A 14,868-nucleotide genomic window follows, 5' to 3' on the forward strand; every position below is an offset into this window, starting at 1 on the left:
TCCTACGTGTTCGAGATGGTGGTCCCGCCCCACTGGTGCCACGTGCCTGGTCGGGAAAACACGACGCTCACGCCGGACGAGTGGAAGAGCCTCACCATACCGCCAATGTAAGTGTAAGTGAAGATGTTACGTCCCCTCTTTCCCCCCTCCCTCTGCCACTCACTACACTTCACCACGCCCCTAACCCTCCACCTTCAGGCGTTACGTATTTGAACGGCTCCTATATATTAACCCGTCCGCTGCGATTGTCATGGATTTGGCCTTCAGTGGTAGCCTGGTAATATATATAGTCCCATGTCTCTCTCTCCCTCTGTGGTGGATACTGGAGTGTTCCCATGTGGTATTGGTGTGCTTGATATCTCCTCCCAGGGTGCAGGACTTTACACTTTTCTTCATTGAATTATAGCAGCCACTTTTTGTTCCATTCCTGTAGCTTGGTGAGGTCTGCTTGTAGGAAATCCGCAGTCAAGGGGTTGACAGAAGTGACGGGCGCATAGAAAAGGTTAATGAAGTGTGAAGGTCATGTGTGTGTTGGAGTGTCTAAGGCATCATGAAAAGTTGGTGTTCAGTTTGTATTTTATGAGTTTATTATCTTTTGTTGTTTCACGCGTTGTATTTTCACTTTCCGCATCCAGTTCTTATTTCGTGAGTCCAGTTCTCGTTTTGTTCGTTTACCTTTCTGCTTTACGGGTTCACTTTTCACTTCGCGTTTATTTTTTATTTCATGTATCATTTTGCGCTTCGAGTTTCGCACAATAATTTATCGTGTAGCTGATGATTTTATTGCGCGTTCAAATCTCGCTCTGTTTGTTCAACTCTTGTTTCGCAACTTAATTTCTCGAGTCTCGCGTCCAGATGATATTGTTACTTCGTTTTTCGTTTCGCGTGCTCATTTCTCGCTTCGTGGGGCGCACCCAACACCACCGTAGGCGATCCAGGATTCAGGACGTTTCTTAAGGTAGAGGAGGTAACGTTGTAATTGTATTTCGTAAAGAATCCTTATAACCAAAAACTAACTAAAATTATGAGTATTCTTTTTTCTTGAACACAACATTGAATAAACGACAGAACAATAATATGAAAATACGTATAGCCACCGTTGCTAGATTGTCGTACTCAGAGCATAGTATATACCGGTTACTGACGCCTAACTATTGCCAAGAAACATCAGAATTTAGCTCTTTAAACGATAACTATAAATTTGTTTCGTTATTGGAGCCCAGAAGACAGCTTGGGGTAGGAAGTCGGGAAATATAATCAGCTGAGTACGACAATCTGGCAACGTTGAGACTGCAGCCCGCAGGCCCCAGGCAGCAGGCCCGCCATTTTGCGGGTATCAGATACTTGCAAAAAAGAAATAGCATATTTTTACTGCGCAAAGCAGGTGATCTCACTTACTGTGACTTCGTGAGCTTTCATATTTATCTATTTTGTGTATATTTCATGGAGGCAAAACTTAAATTACTTGTTTCATTTTTACTAGTGACACGAATTTGTGACTGTTTATCACAATAGAATTTCACTCTAATAAGTGAATCAGACCCCACAGAAATATCACCAGTGTGTGTATGAATGAATGCAACGATAAGCACATACTTTGATTTAACTCTAGGATGTCTCGTGGATCTTTAATAAATAAAAACAAAATATCCGGATAGGCTACTCTTTAGCCCGTTACCTTCAATGGCCCCCAAAACAGTCCCCCCGCCAAGTTTGTACCCCACATTTGGTGATGTTAGGTGCGCCTATTCTCGTTTCGTGCCTCTAATTCTAGTTCCACATATTGATATCCCGCTTGACACAATTCTCTTCTTGCGTGTCTTGTTTCCTGTTGTGCATGCATTTTTTTATACGTTATTTTTAGTTTGGTTCATCTGGTCTTTATTTTGTGCATTCCGCTTTACTTCTGTGCGTTCAATTCTCTTTCGGTGCGTTGCTTTATAGTGTACAGATCCAGCCCGTGTTCATCCAGCCATCCATCTGTTTTCCTTCCCAGAGAGGGATCGTCCGACAAATACGCGAGCTGCCTGATGTACGACGGCTTCTGGGAGGTTGAGAACGATAGCTACATCTACACCATCACTAATACTACTTCGGGTGAGTCACGTTCAGTAAATCATAGGCGAACAGGAACTTATAGGCTACTCCTGGTCTCCCTCTTCTTGTTCTCGTTTTATTGCTGCAGTCCGACTCAGCCATGAAGTCAGTTTGGGCGGGGCCCGCTCGGGAATTCCTTGGCTATAGTGCTGCCAAATCTTAAGGGGCTATTCCAATGGGCAAATTTTCCGTGGATCTTCAGTCAAACCACGATTTCCGCTGGCGTGGTTCTCATTTGTTTCTTGTTATTGCTGCTGATGATGATGGTGAGTAATACCGTCGTCCTTCGCTGAAATCTATCGTTGCTTTGGAAGATCGTGGACACGTCAGAAAACCACGGAAATATGAGAACCACGCCAGCGGAAATCGTGGTTTGACTGAAGATCCACGGAAAATTTGCCCAGTGTAATAGCCTCTTTATCTAATGTGTAGGGGAGGAGGTGGGAATATGGACCAGGGTGGTAACATGAACCAGGCCATATCTCAGAACCTAAGTGCTGCTGTAACTTGGTAACTGACTTTAAACATAACATTAGATCCCCATAAGCCTCCAAAGTGCTTCTAGAGTCACTTGCTCGAGGTGCGTCGCTCTGAGGGGCAATTATTTAATTCTTGCTCAGTGAAACTTTTTTTTAGTTAAGATTCAAAACCTGTTTTCCTATATTAAGTAATAAATATGGACTCTGGTATATAGTGTGTTGATTAGTCATAAGATCACTTGTTAAACTGACGTAGTTAGTTTTTCGGAAAAACAAATTAGCTTAGAATTTCTGTTAACTAATCATGAAAATGTCGTGAGGTGGTGATATGGACCAGCATGTTTCATGTCACGGGTTCAGTGAGTGGCGCGCCGGGGACGGACTCATCTCACGTCTTGTGTAGCGGCTGTGAAACTGATTTTTCCATTTGTGACTTCTGTTTTTAAACTTTCCTTTTCACTGTAAAAGTCTTATTTATGTATTCACAAAAAGGAATATATTATTTTGTTATTTTATAAATTGTTCCATATTAGCACCCCACTTGTTCCATACTACCACCCCAATTTCCACGACCCACTTTGGATCTTCTTGAATAAAATCCCGTAGCATTTGAATGATTTATTTTTTCTCACTATAACTCTGAGTGTGTTAATGATTGACTTTTTAATGCCTGTTGTGCACCCCCCGCCGCAGCCGCGAAATAGCTCCCAGGGAGGTTCAACTTGCTTACTGTTTCTGTATTTCACTCACCGTTCACCAAGATCACAAGTGGACAAACTAGAACAAATGCAGGCACATTAATGTTTTCCTGCTGTGTATTCCCCCAGTGTGCATGCGTATTGAACAGCAGAGCGACTTATTTCTGCGAGGAGATATTTCTCGCAACACCGGCCCGAGTAATGGATCGCCGCCGCCATGTCCCGTCCTGCGCTGCGCATCTCCATCGCCCCACGCTGCGTGCTGAATGAATTTAAACTAACCAACCCTAACTTTGCGTAACCTACTTAATGGGAGGACTTTGCCACCCCCCCTCGACCCCCTTCTATTTTCCGGAATTGGGGACTATAAAAGGATCCATGTTGTAAGTATTAACTTCGCCAGAGGTGGTTACCCTCTCGTGAATGTTATCCCTCATTTCTTCCTTTTTGGTACTTCCACATCCTATTTTTCCACCATTGCCACATTTCTATCTTCCCTTTCCCATGCCCACATTTAACTACGTCCTTTTCTACTTTACTCTATAATTCTCCTTTTCCTCGTCATATCTCTTCGGTCTTCTCATTCTTTTTCCCCATTTCCACATTCCTGTCCTTCCTTTCCCATGCCCACATTAATTACATTCTTTTCCACACCCATTTCTCCCTTTTTCCCACATTCAGTCCTCGTCTCCACATCACATCCCTTCGGTGCCTTATTTCTCCCTCCGCCTCCGTCTCCTCCCCTCCAGAGTGCGTCCACGGCTGGGAGTACGACAGGAGCCAGTTCTCGGAGACGTTTCCTTCAGAGGTGGACTGGGTGTGTACCTACAAGGACTACGCCCCCCACACCCTCTCCATCAATGTCGTGGGCCGCGCGTTGGGCACCCTCCTCCTGCCTCTGTTAGCGGATAACTAGTAAGCACTGGCACTAAGCAGCGTTACTCATACTCGTACTCAGAAGAAGATGGCATCAGACCGCAAAACTATCGTACCCACACAGATTATATTCAGCTCAAGTTATTGTTAAAGCCGTTAACTATTGATGTTTTTTCCTGGTAGTTGTGGGTCAGAAACGGGAAAATACAACGTGAATAGAGGATTGGTTGACCTTAGTGCTGGTGGTGAAGGCTGCTTTGTGTGTGTGTGTGTGTGTGTGTGTGTGTGTGTGTGTGTGTGTGTGTGTGTGTGTGTGTGTGTCTTAAGTTTTTTTTCTTTTTTACTGCAGAGAAAACAGCTCAAAGACAAGAAACAAAAAAGAAAACAAAAAAAAGCCCGCTAATTTGTGCTTATTTCATTTTTCTACTTCCACATCCTATTTGTCCACCATTCCACATTACTATCTTCCCTTTCCCATTCCCACATTTAGCTACGTCCTTTTCTACAATGATTTCGCTCCCCCTTTTACTCTATAATTCTCCTTTTCCTCGTCATATCTACTACTACTACTACTACTACTACTGTTGCTGCTACTTGCGTGTTTCTCCCTTTTCTACTTATTTTCTTTCGTTTCCTCAGCATCGGGCGGCGGCGCATGTTCTTCCTGGCGGTGGGGACGTACGTGGTCTTCACTATTCCGCTGCACTGGATATACTCCGCCCCGCTCACCTTCTTATTCCGCTTCCTCAACGGGATCGGCTACGAGACCAACTACTTGATGCCCTACGTCATTAGTAAGTCACGAAAATTTTGGGGGGGTGGGGGTGGGGACGAAATTGGGTAGAGTGGTTAAGGATACGAAATTGGGCTGGTTGGGCTAGAAAATTGGGGTGGTTGGGCTAGAATATTGGGCTGGTTGAGCTAGAGAATAGGGTTATAGGTTGATTGGGCTGGAAATTTGGACTGAAAGGTTGGTTGGACTAGAAAATTGGACTAGGGTGGATTAGAGAAAATTGGGCTGTTTGGGCTAGAAAATTGGGCTGCTTGGGCTAGAAAATTGGGCTGCTTGGGCTAGAAAATTGGGCTGGTTGGGCTAGAAAATTGAGTTATTGGTTGATTGGGCTGGAAATTTGGACTGAAGGGTTCGTTGGATTAGAAAATTGGACTAAGGTTGGATTAGAGGAAACTGGGCTGTTTGGGCTAGATTTTTTTTTTTTTTTTTTTCATCGGGGAATGGAACAAAACTACATGCCCTCCCTTACCTTACATTTTAGCATCTTTACAACAACAACAACAACAACATCAACATCAACATCATCATCATCAACAACAACAATAACTACTACTACTACTACTACTACTACTACTTGCGTCATTAATTATATTCAAAACACTACCAGATGTTCCTACAAATACTTATCCACAATGTAGTGCCATGTGTTGACAGAATAACAATATCACCATTATCACCATCGTTATCATCATCATCATCATCATCATCATCACCAGTGTCATCATCGCCATTGTTTTCTCCTCATTTCCATCCCTTCATCTTTTCGTCACCTCCTCCTCCACTATCCCCATCATCATCATCATCATCATCATATCTCTTCCTCCTATCGGCACCCCTACCATCATCATCATCACTATCATATCCTCCTTCCCTTCCCATTACTGTCTTTCACAACCCCCATCACCATTTCCTTTCCCCCCTTACCCTCCATCCTGCTCCGGCAAAGGCTCTAATTTCGTCTCTCCACCTGGTTCTCTGCCTGACGCCATTGTACTCCATCCTGCTTCGGCGAAGGTTATAATTCCATCTCTATATCTGGTTTTCTCTCTGATGTTAGTGTTTTTCATCCTGCTTCGGCAAAGGTTAAAGTTCCATCCCTCTATCCAGTTCTCTATCTGATGTTATTGTGTTTCATCCTGTTCCGGCAAAGGTTATAATTCCATCTCTATATCTGGTTTTCTCTCTGATGTTAGTGTATTTCATCCTGCTTCGGCAAAGGTTATAACTCTATCCCTCTATCTAGTTCTCTATTTGATGTTATTGTGTTTCATCCTGCTTCGGCAAAGGTTATAACTCTATCCCTCTATCTAGTTCTCTATTTGATGTTATTGTGTTTCATCCTGTTCCGGCAAAGGTTATAATTTCAACTCACCACTTAATTCTCCATCAAATGTTAGAGTGCTCCATTCTATTTCAACAAAGGTTTTTCTCCATTTCTCCACCTCGTTCTTTGTCTGACGTTGTTGCACGCCATTCTACTCTCAGTCGCATCCCTCCACTGGTTTCCCTATCTGCCGTGACTCCTACAATTCCGAGGTTCCCGTTTTGTTACTTGGGTTGTCAATGTTTACTAACTCTACGGTCATGACATGCTCAATTTCACTTCCTAGTCCCCCAACCTTCGTCTGTTCCCAAACTTACGATGCTTACCTACTCTCTCTGTTTCTCTCTCTCCGCCATGTACCTCACCACAGCTTCCCTTCCTCCCACAGTGATGGAGATTATCCCGCCCTCCCGCCGTGACCTCGTGGTGATGATGACCTTCGTGTCCTGGACCGTGGGCATCTGCATCACCTCCGTCGTGGCCTGGCTGGTGGGCAACTGGAGGCCGCTTAACATCCTCACCATCGTCCCCTTCGTCTGCCTCTTCGCTTATTGGAGGTGAGTGTGTGTGTGTGTGTGTGTGTGTGTGTGTGTGTGTGTGTGTGTGTGTGTGTGTGTCCATTTTCTTTATTCCCTGACACGCCTAGGCCACCTCTTTTGATCCTTTTTTTTAGGAGCAGCGAGTAGCGGGCTTTTTTTTATTATTGTTTACTTTTTTGTGCCCTTGAGCTGTCTCTTTTGTTGTAAAAAAAATATGACCCATAACATCGTATGAGAGTTAAGACAAAGAAAATAATAAACATAACTACAAAGATAATATTCATAATACCAATAACAAAATAAGAGCAAGAATACAAAAAAAAAATAACTACAGTCACAACGCTCACATAGCCTCGGCGCTCATCTCCGTTTCATTAATATCTGTCCGTACATCCCGTTTTCTTTAGGGTGCTGCCTGAGTCCCCACGGTGGTTGCTTTCGAAGGGGAGACTGAGAGAGTGTGCCGACATCTTATTACAGGTAAGTGTGTCTCTGTTTACCTGTCTACCTGCCTGTCTACCTGTCTTTAACGAGGTTCTGGTTTGTGGTGCATGCCTTAGTTCTTTCCGTTCTCACAAGATGGCAGCATTTACGTCACGCCTTTCATTTAACTTTATAATGAGTTCTTAAATGTTAAAGTCTTTGGGGGAACTTCAGAGGTGTGTGTATGTGTGTGTGTGTGTGTGTGTGTGTGTGTGTCCCATATACAACCTATTTACATACATAATATCTGTCCCCATCTTTACTCACTGATGATACACTTACCCACCTACCCCTCCGGACCCCAATCACATACACACGAACACAATGTCATTTGGTCAGTCCTGTGTGGGGGAGGGAAGAAGGGTGTGTAGAAGGGGGGGAGGTGGTGGGTGTGAGGGGAAGGTGGTGGACGTGAGGGTGCATAATGAGGTGAGGCAGTGACCTCTCAAGTAATGGACGGCGGACTCTTTTGATTTTGCGGCGCCCTTGTCATTAAGCAGCGAATTTTGTAAAACCAACCGCTTTGGTGCGGATCGCCATAACTCCCTTATTTCTGTGGCTACATAAATGTTTTTGGTATCAATCGACATCAAAATGAAAAGGCTATATTTTTTAATAAGCGACCGCGCTCAAAATCCGACTCGAAAGGGTAAAAAATCGAATAAATTCGCAAAAAAAACACTGAAAAAAAAACTATTTTTGAGTTCCCAACCTTGAAACCCACTCATTTTTTTGAGAATTTCAAAAATCTTATTTAACAAATAATTTAGCCCTACCAATGTGCTTTCCAATATGATGCATAACATTTCCCTACTCCCAGTAGTTTCGTCGCTAGAGCTCGAAACGTAAACCCTTTTGAGAGCGATTTTGACGAACTCCAGACACTTTGCCGTTTTTGTCTAGTGTGGCATTGCTATTGCCTCTAGAAGGCTGTAAACTCTCTTTCACACACCTATCACCCCTTCCACACACATGCCATTCCCCCCTCCCTCTTTCCCACACCACTCATTCCTTCCCTTCCACAGTTTCATTTTTTTAGCTTTCTCTTTTCCACGGAATCACTCATCCTCTCCTCTTTACCTCAGATCGGCGCTTCCAACGGGGCTTCCAAAGTGTCGCGGGAAGAGGTGGAGGAGGAGTTACGGGCCCTTACCATTCGCCTCCCCCCCAATGAGCCTCTTACTCGGGCCTTCGTGCACCCCAAGTTGAGGCTCCGGGCTATCATGCTTTACGTCTTGTCGTGAGTGGTCGAGGCCTTCGAGGAGAGAATGTCATGGTGTTCAGTTTATTTCCCTACCTTTTTTTCTCTTTCGTATTTTTTTATGTATGTTAACTTTATTTTGCTCTTCATACTCGTTTTATTTTCTTACTGTCCTTGCTCGTGAGTGGTCGAGGCCTTCGAGGAGGGAATGCCGAGGTGTTGAGTTTCTTTCCCTCTCTGTTTTATCTTTTACTCGTTTCTGTTGTGTTTACCCCTTGTTTTCCTGTTGCTCTTTATCCTCTTTTTCCTTTTAGTGTTTATTTCCTTTCTCTTCCATCTTTTACTCGTTTCTGTTGTGTTTACCCCTTGTTTTCCTGTTGCTCTTAATCCTCTTTTTCATCTTCGTGTTTATTTCCTTTCTCTTCCATCTTTTACTCGTTTTTCGTGTGTTTATCTTTCGTTCTCCTTTTGTTCTTCATGTTCGTTCTCTTTTCTTGTGTTTTTCTTGTGCTACGTTTATGAGCCCCACAATGTTGGGAACTAAGTCTATATATACCAAGTCAAGTCACTCTGCTTCAAAACTGTGACCGGTACGCGCAGGAGGCGGTTTTGGGGCGGAGCAGCGGGATGACGTCACTTGGAGCCAAAAAAAAAAAATACCCGCCAGTTCAGGGGTGACTAAAGTTGGGGCTGTATGTGTACTCTGGATGTGCATTCTCGCCTTCTTTCACAGCGCGTTCAGGCAAGCCACTGACGAAAAAAAATATGTCTTTTTATTGTGCTATATTGCGTGACTATAATTTCAATGCCTACAAACGGCGGTGTGGGGTGTGAGGGAAGGCATGTTGAAGTGATTGATTTAAATTAGTACGCCTTTCCTTGTTTTCTCTAAATCCCTGTTTCTACATTCTCTAGTTTGGCTCCAAGCAGTGTCACGCATTAACCACGCCTCGACCGTGTCTCCTCCCACAAACCTGCGTATGCCTTGACTTGGTGTATATGGACTTGGGTTAAGAATATGGGTCTCTTTCTCACTCGCCCCCCCCTACATCCACTCCCCACTTCACCACCCGTCTCTCCTTCATTCCATCTCTCCCCTCGTCGCCAGGTGCACCCAGTTCATAGTCTACGGGGTGATTCTGATGTCGATGTCCGTGATGCCTGGGAACTACTTCGTCAGCCACCTGGTCCTCTCCGTTTTCGAAATCCCAAGCGCCTTCGTGGGGTTGGCTGTCACTCATTACTTCGGCAGGCGGTTCCTCGGCTACTCCTCCCTCCTGCTGGGTGCTCTGTGCTTCGTCGCCGCTCCCTTCTGCGTGCACAGTAAGAAGGGGAAGTGGGAAGTGTGTGGGTTAGTGGTGTGGGTTGTGGGTTTGGAGTGGTCAGGGTGGGAAAGGCTTGGATTGGTGAGGGGGGAAGTGCTGGGATGGGTTTGGGGGTTGGGGGGGGGGTTACCATTTGTTACTATTGTTGTTGTTATCATTATTATTATTATTATCTATCCGTTTCCTTTATTTATCTATTAATTACTGTTTTATTTTTTATCTCTGTTTTTTCCTTCTTTCCCTCTCGTCTGTTATAACGTGTTTCTTTTTTCTTTCTTTCTTTCTCCTTTTTCGTTTACTTCACTTTTTCTTTTCTTCTTAATTTTCTTCTTCACTTATCTTTGGTTATTTTCCCACTTTATCTCCTTCTCCTCCTCCTCCTCCTCCTCCTCCTCCTTCTTTGTGTATCCCCTCTTCCTCTCTGCCCTCTTCTCTTCCTTCCTATCCTCCTCATCCCTATCCTCTTCCATCACACCCTCTTGCATTCTGCTCCTCCTCCTCCTTCTCTTCCTCCTCCTCCTCCTCCTCCTCCTCCACAGACAAATGGCTCCTCCTGGGTGTCCTCGCCGTGGCTAAGCTGTCCTGCACTTGCACACTCTACCTGGTCTTCCTGCTGCCTGCCGAGATCCTGCCCACCCCAGTTCGAACCTCCGGGGCGGGGCTCGTGGTTGTGTCTGGGATGTTGGGCATGACGCTCTCCCCTCAGCTGCTCCATGTACGTGTGTGTGTGTGTGTGTGTGTGTGTGTGTGTGTGTGTGTGTGTGTGTGTGTGTTTGGAGTGGGGGGAAAGGGGGAGTGATCGTGTAGGTGTTAATATGTGAGTTTTTTATTGTTGTTGTGGGTGTGGTTGTGGTTAGTAGTCTTGGTAATAGCAGTAGTAGTAGTAGTAGTAGTAGTAGTAGTAATCAAAGGGGTCGAATTGATAACAGTAAGCCTATAACCAATCTAACCTAATTCACACCTAACCTAACGTAACCTAACAAACCGGCCACTCAGCACCTGTTAACCTATCTCATGCTTCCCCTTTCCCTTCTTTTCCTTCCTTCTCCTCTCCCTTCCCTCCCCTCCCCTCCCCTCTCTGCCCCTGCCCCCCCCTCACCACCCTCCCATCCCCCACAGTCTGGTATGGGTGAGGGCATGCACTACTGGGTCCTCCTGGCCATCACCGGAGTGGGCATGATCAGCTTGTTCCCCATTCCCGAGACGCTTGGCCTGATCATGCCCCAGACCTTCAAGGAGAGCGAGGAGCTGGGCACGGGTCGCCCCCTCACCACCTGGATTCACCACTGGAACCTCCACAAGTACCCCGGGACGCCCCAGCACGAGGACGAGGACGATGGCAAGGACGAGGAAAGGCATCTCGTCAACGGCAAAGAGTGCTAGGGTGAGCTGGGGTTGTTGTAAAGGGTGTTAGGGTGAAGATGGCTGGGTTTTAAGGGTCATAGGGAGATAACGAGTAACTTTCGGAGTGTTGTGGTGGAATGCGATCGTTTTAAAGAGTGTTAAGGTAAAGATGGCTGATTTTAAAGTGTTAGGGTGGAATGGGATCGTTGTTAAAGGTGTCAGGGTAAAGATGAATGGTTTTAAACAGAGGTGGGCAAGTGCGGTACTTAGTGCGGTAGTACCGCATCACAAAAAAGTACCGCACTACCGCAAAATTTCTGAAAATACCGCACTACCGCGGACCGCACTAAAAAATCCTGCGGGACTTTTTGCGGTACTTTGAAAACTATTGAAGACGACATTTGCAGCGCGGCATGCTCACAGATTTTTTTTTTTTTTTTTTTACAGTAAATCGGACTCAATCAGTCAATCGGTATCAGTCATCAGAATCAGTTATTCAATCATTCTGACTTTTCAGTTATTGTTCAAAATTAAATACTAAATAGACAGACTAAACTACAACACTGCGAGTCTTCTTTAACCCGCGCGGTGCCGGACATTTCAACCCCGGACCCGTCTGTGGTGCCGGACGATTTTTCATTGTACTATTTTGAGCATGTTTCCTTTGTTTGGATAGCCAGGATAGGCACTGAATTATTTTTTTATTTTGACTACCGCTACCGCAGTACCGCACACCGCGTACCGCACTGGGAAAGAAAAAAAAAAGGGACCGCACTACCGCAACCGCACTACTCCGGAAAAAGTACCGCACTACCGCAACCGCACTACCGATTTTTCAGTACCGCACCCAACTCTGGTTTTAAAGTGTGTTAGGGTGGAATTGAGTAGCTTTTGGAGTGTTAGGGTGGTATGGGATCGTTTTAAAGTGTTGCTATAAAGATGGTCGGCTTTAAGGAGTGCTGGGGTGGGGCTGAATACTCTCGCCTCCCTTGAGCCTGTAGTAGTTTCATACCCATTACCTCGGGACGCGGGGCCAGGGTGACATCCGAGTTATCACAGTTTACCTTCCTCAGGTACCCATTAACCGACCAGCCCGAAAGGGAGGATGAACTGCTGCACGGCAGTGAACTGCTGGGTGGGCTGCGCGCCGACTGCCCAGGACGGAATTCGAATCCTTACCAGCGGATTTGTAGCAGCACGACAGCGCCATGAATAAGTGAATTAGAGAAAACACAAGAAGGCGTAAAGTATATCAAAGTAAAAAATAAAAAGGAAAAAAATAGTTAAATACACTGAGAGAGAGAGAGAGAGAGAGAGAGAGAGAGAGAGAGAGAGAGAGAGAGAGAGAGAGAGAGAGAGAGAGAGAGAGAGAGAGAGAGAGAGAGAGAGAGAGAGAGAGAGAGATTTACATAGATAGATTTACATAGAAAATCAGATCACACAGACCCCATGGTCCAGACTAGGTGGTCTGTCCTTAAACCTAAGTGATTTTACATTAATCAGAAGGCTCCAAAACGTTGCATTTCTACTCTAGTTGATATTAAGTTGAAGGAAGTGACGGTCGAGCTTTTTTTTGAAGGATTCAAACCACCACTGATGGTGGGAGCTTATGAGAGAGAGAGAGAGAGAGAGAGAGAGAGAGAGAGAGAGAGAGAGAGAGAGAGAGAGAGAGAGAGAGAGAGAGAGAGAGAGAGAGAGAGAGAGAGAGAGAGACTTCATTGTGGTGGTGTTATTGGTATTAGTTTTAGTAATTACTATTGTAATTTTCATTATTATTATTTTTATTATATTTATTATTATTATTATTATTATTATTATTATTATTATTATTATTATTATTATTATTATTATTATTATTATTATTATTATTATTATTATTATTATTATTATTATTATTATTATTATTATTATTATTATTATTATTATTATTATTATTATTATTATTATTATTATTATTATTATTATTATTATTATTATTATTATTATTATTATTATTATTATTATTATTATTATTATTATTATTAGACTATTATTATTATTATTATTTTCATTGCTATCATTATTATTATTATAATTTTAATTACCATCAGTAGTCGCAGTAACAGTAATAGTAGTAATAGTAGTAGTAGTAGTAGTAGTAGTAGTAGTAAGAACATAAGAACGTAAGGAGTCTGCAAGAGGCCGGTTGGCCTATACAAGGCAGCTCCTGTACACTCAACCCCACCTTACCTCACCATCCATGGCTTTATCTAACTTCTTCTTGAATGTATCTACGGTAGTGGCACCCACAACATGGCTCCCAAGTCTGTTCCATTCGTCCACCACTCTATTGGTGAACCAATTCTTGCCAATGTCTTTGTTGAATCTGAATTTGTCTAACTTAAAACCATTGGTACGCGTCCTACCTGGCTCTTTTACTATAAAAATCTTATTGACATCCCCTTTATTAAAGCCCTTCATCCATTTATAGACTTCGATCAAGTCTCCTCGCAACCTTCACCTTTCTAGAGAGCGTAGATTTAACTGCTTCAGCCTGTCTTCATAAGGCAAGTTTCTCACCCCCTGAATTATCTTTGTCATCCTCCTCTGTACAGATTCTAACATCTTGATATCCATTCTATAGTAGGGGGACCAGAACTGAACTGCATAATCGAGATGAGGTCTAACTAGTGCTCAGTAAAGTTTGAGGATGACTTCAGCGCTCTTATTGCTTACGCTCCTTGAGATGAAACCAAGTGCTCTGTTTGCCCGATTTTTAGCCTGAATGCATTGAGCCCTAGGACGGAGGTCAGCCCTCACTAGGACTCCCAAGTCTCTCTCACGCCCAGACCTACTTAGAGGAGTGCCATTTAAGGAGTAATTGTGTGAGGGGTTATTCCTACCTACACTCAGAATGCTACACTTCCCGACATTGAATTCCATCTGCCATTTCCCCGCCCAATCATATAGTCCGTCAAGCTCATCCTGGAGAACGCTAGCGTCCCTGTCTGATTGGATTACTCTACCGATCTTGGTATCATCTGCGAACTTACTGACATCACTACTAATTCCTGTGTCCAAGTCACTGATGTAAATAACAAAAAGCAGAGGACCCAGCACCGACCCTTGTGGGACTCCACTTGTAACACTGCCCCATTCAGATTTTTTACCATTGATTTGCACTCTGCTTCCTACCACTAAGCCACGCCCTGATCCAGTTCAAAACTTTCCCATCTATGCCGTGAGCCTGTAATTTTAGTAATAGCCGGTGATGGGGAACTTTGTCGAACGCTCTACTGAAATGTAAATACAACATGTCATAGTTTTCATCTCGGTCAACCGAGTAGCAGCAGCAGTAGTAGTAGTAGTAATAATAGTAGTAGTAGTAGTAGTAGTAGTAGTAGTAGTAGTAGTGGTTGTCGTTGGTGTCATTGTTATTTCTGCGACTTAGAATAAAATAATATACGTATATATACCGACCTTGTTTTTTATGTTTCCTATTGAATAGTCTCTCTCTCTCTCTCTCTCTCTCTCTCTCTCTCTCTCTCTCTCTCTCTCTCTCTCTCTCTCTCTCAGTAATAGTAACAGTAGTAGTAGTAGTAGTAGTAGTAATAGTAATAGTAGTAGTAGTAATAGTAGCCGTAACAGTAATAGTAAAAGTAGTAGTTGCACCATCCTTCCCTTTTCCCTCATGCTCCCCTTCTTTCCCCCTTTCCCCTTCCTTCCCCTA

At 43.9% G+C, this 14,868-nt stretch overlaps 1 protein-coding gene across 2 annotated transcripts in view; it reads left to right on the forward strand.

Moving 5' to 3' along the window:
• LOC126981707 (organic cation transporter 1-like) overlaps nt 1-14,617 on the forward strand; it is a 20,761-nt gene extending 6,144 nt beyond the window's left edge. Inside the window, exons 3-13 of one of the 2 annotated variants that reach the window (XM_050833139.1) lie at nt 1-107; nt 1,997-2,097; nt 4,024-4,189; nt 4,790-4,944; nt 6,656-6,824; nt 7,214-7,286; nt 8,375-8,529; nt 9,599-9,813; nt 10,355-10,530; nt 10,935-11,199; nt 12,233-14,617. The exon at nt 1-107 is cut by the window's left edge and continues 6 nt beyond it. In XM_050833139.1, the coding sequence (XP_050689096.1) occupies nt 1-107; nt 1,997-2,097; nt 4,024-4,189; nt 4,790-4,944; nt 6,656-6,824; nt 7,214-7,286; nt 8,375-8,529; nt 9,599-9,813; nt 10,355-10,530; nt 10,935-11,198 (1,581 nt within the window). In that variant the 3' untranslated portion in view covers nt 11,199; nt 12,233-14,617. Of the gene's footprint in view, nt 114-1,996; nt 2,098-4,023; nt 4,190-4,789; nt 4,945-6,655; nt 6,825-7,213; nt 7,287-8,374; nt 8,530-9,598; nt 9,814-10,354; nt 10,531-10,934; nt 11,200-12,232 lie in introns of both variants that reach the window. The other variant, XM_050833140.1, reaches the window with a different exon arrangement.
• The last annotated feature ends 251 nt before the right edge of the window (nt 14,618-14,868 follow it).

Source organism: Eriocheir sinensis, chromosome 49 (genome assembly GCF_024679095.1).
Source record: "Eriocheir sinensis breed Jianghai 21 chromosome 49, ASM2467909v1, whole genome shotgun sequence".
NCBI lineage: Eukaryota > Metazoa > Arthropoda > Malacostraca > Decapoda > Varunidae > Eriocheir > Eriocheir sinensis.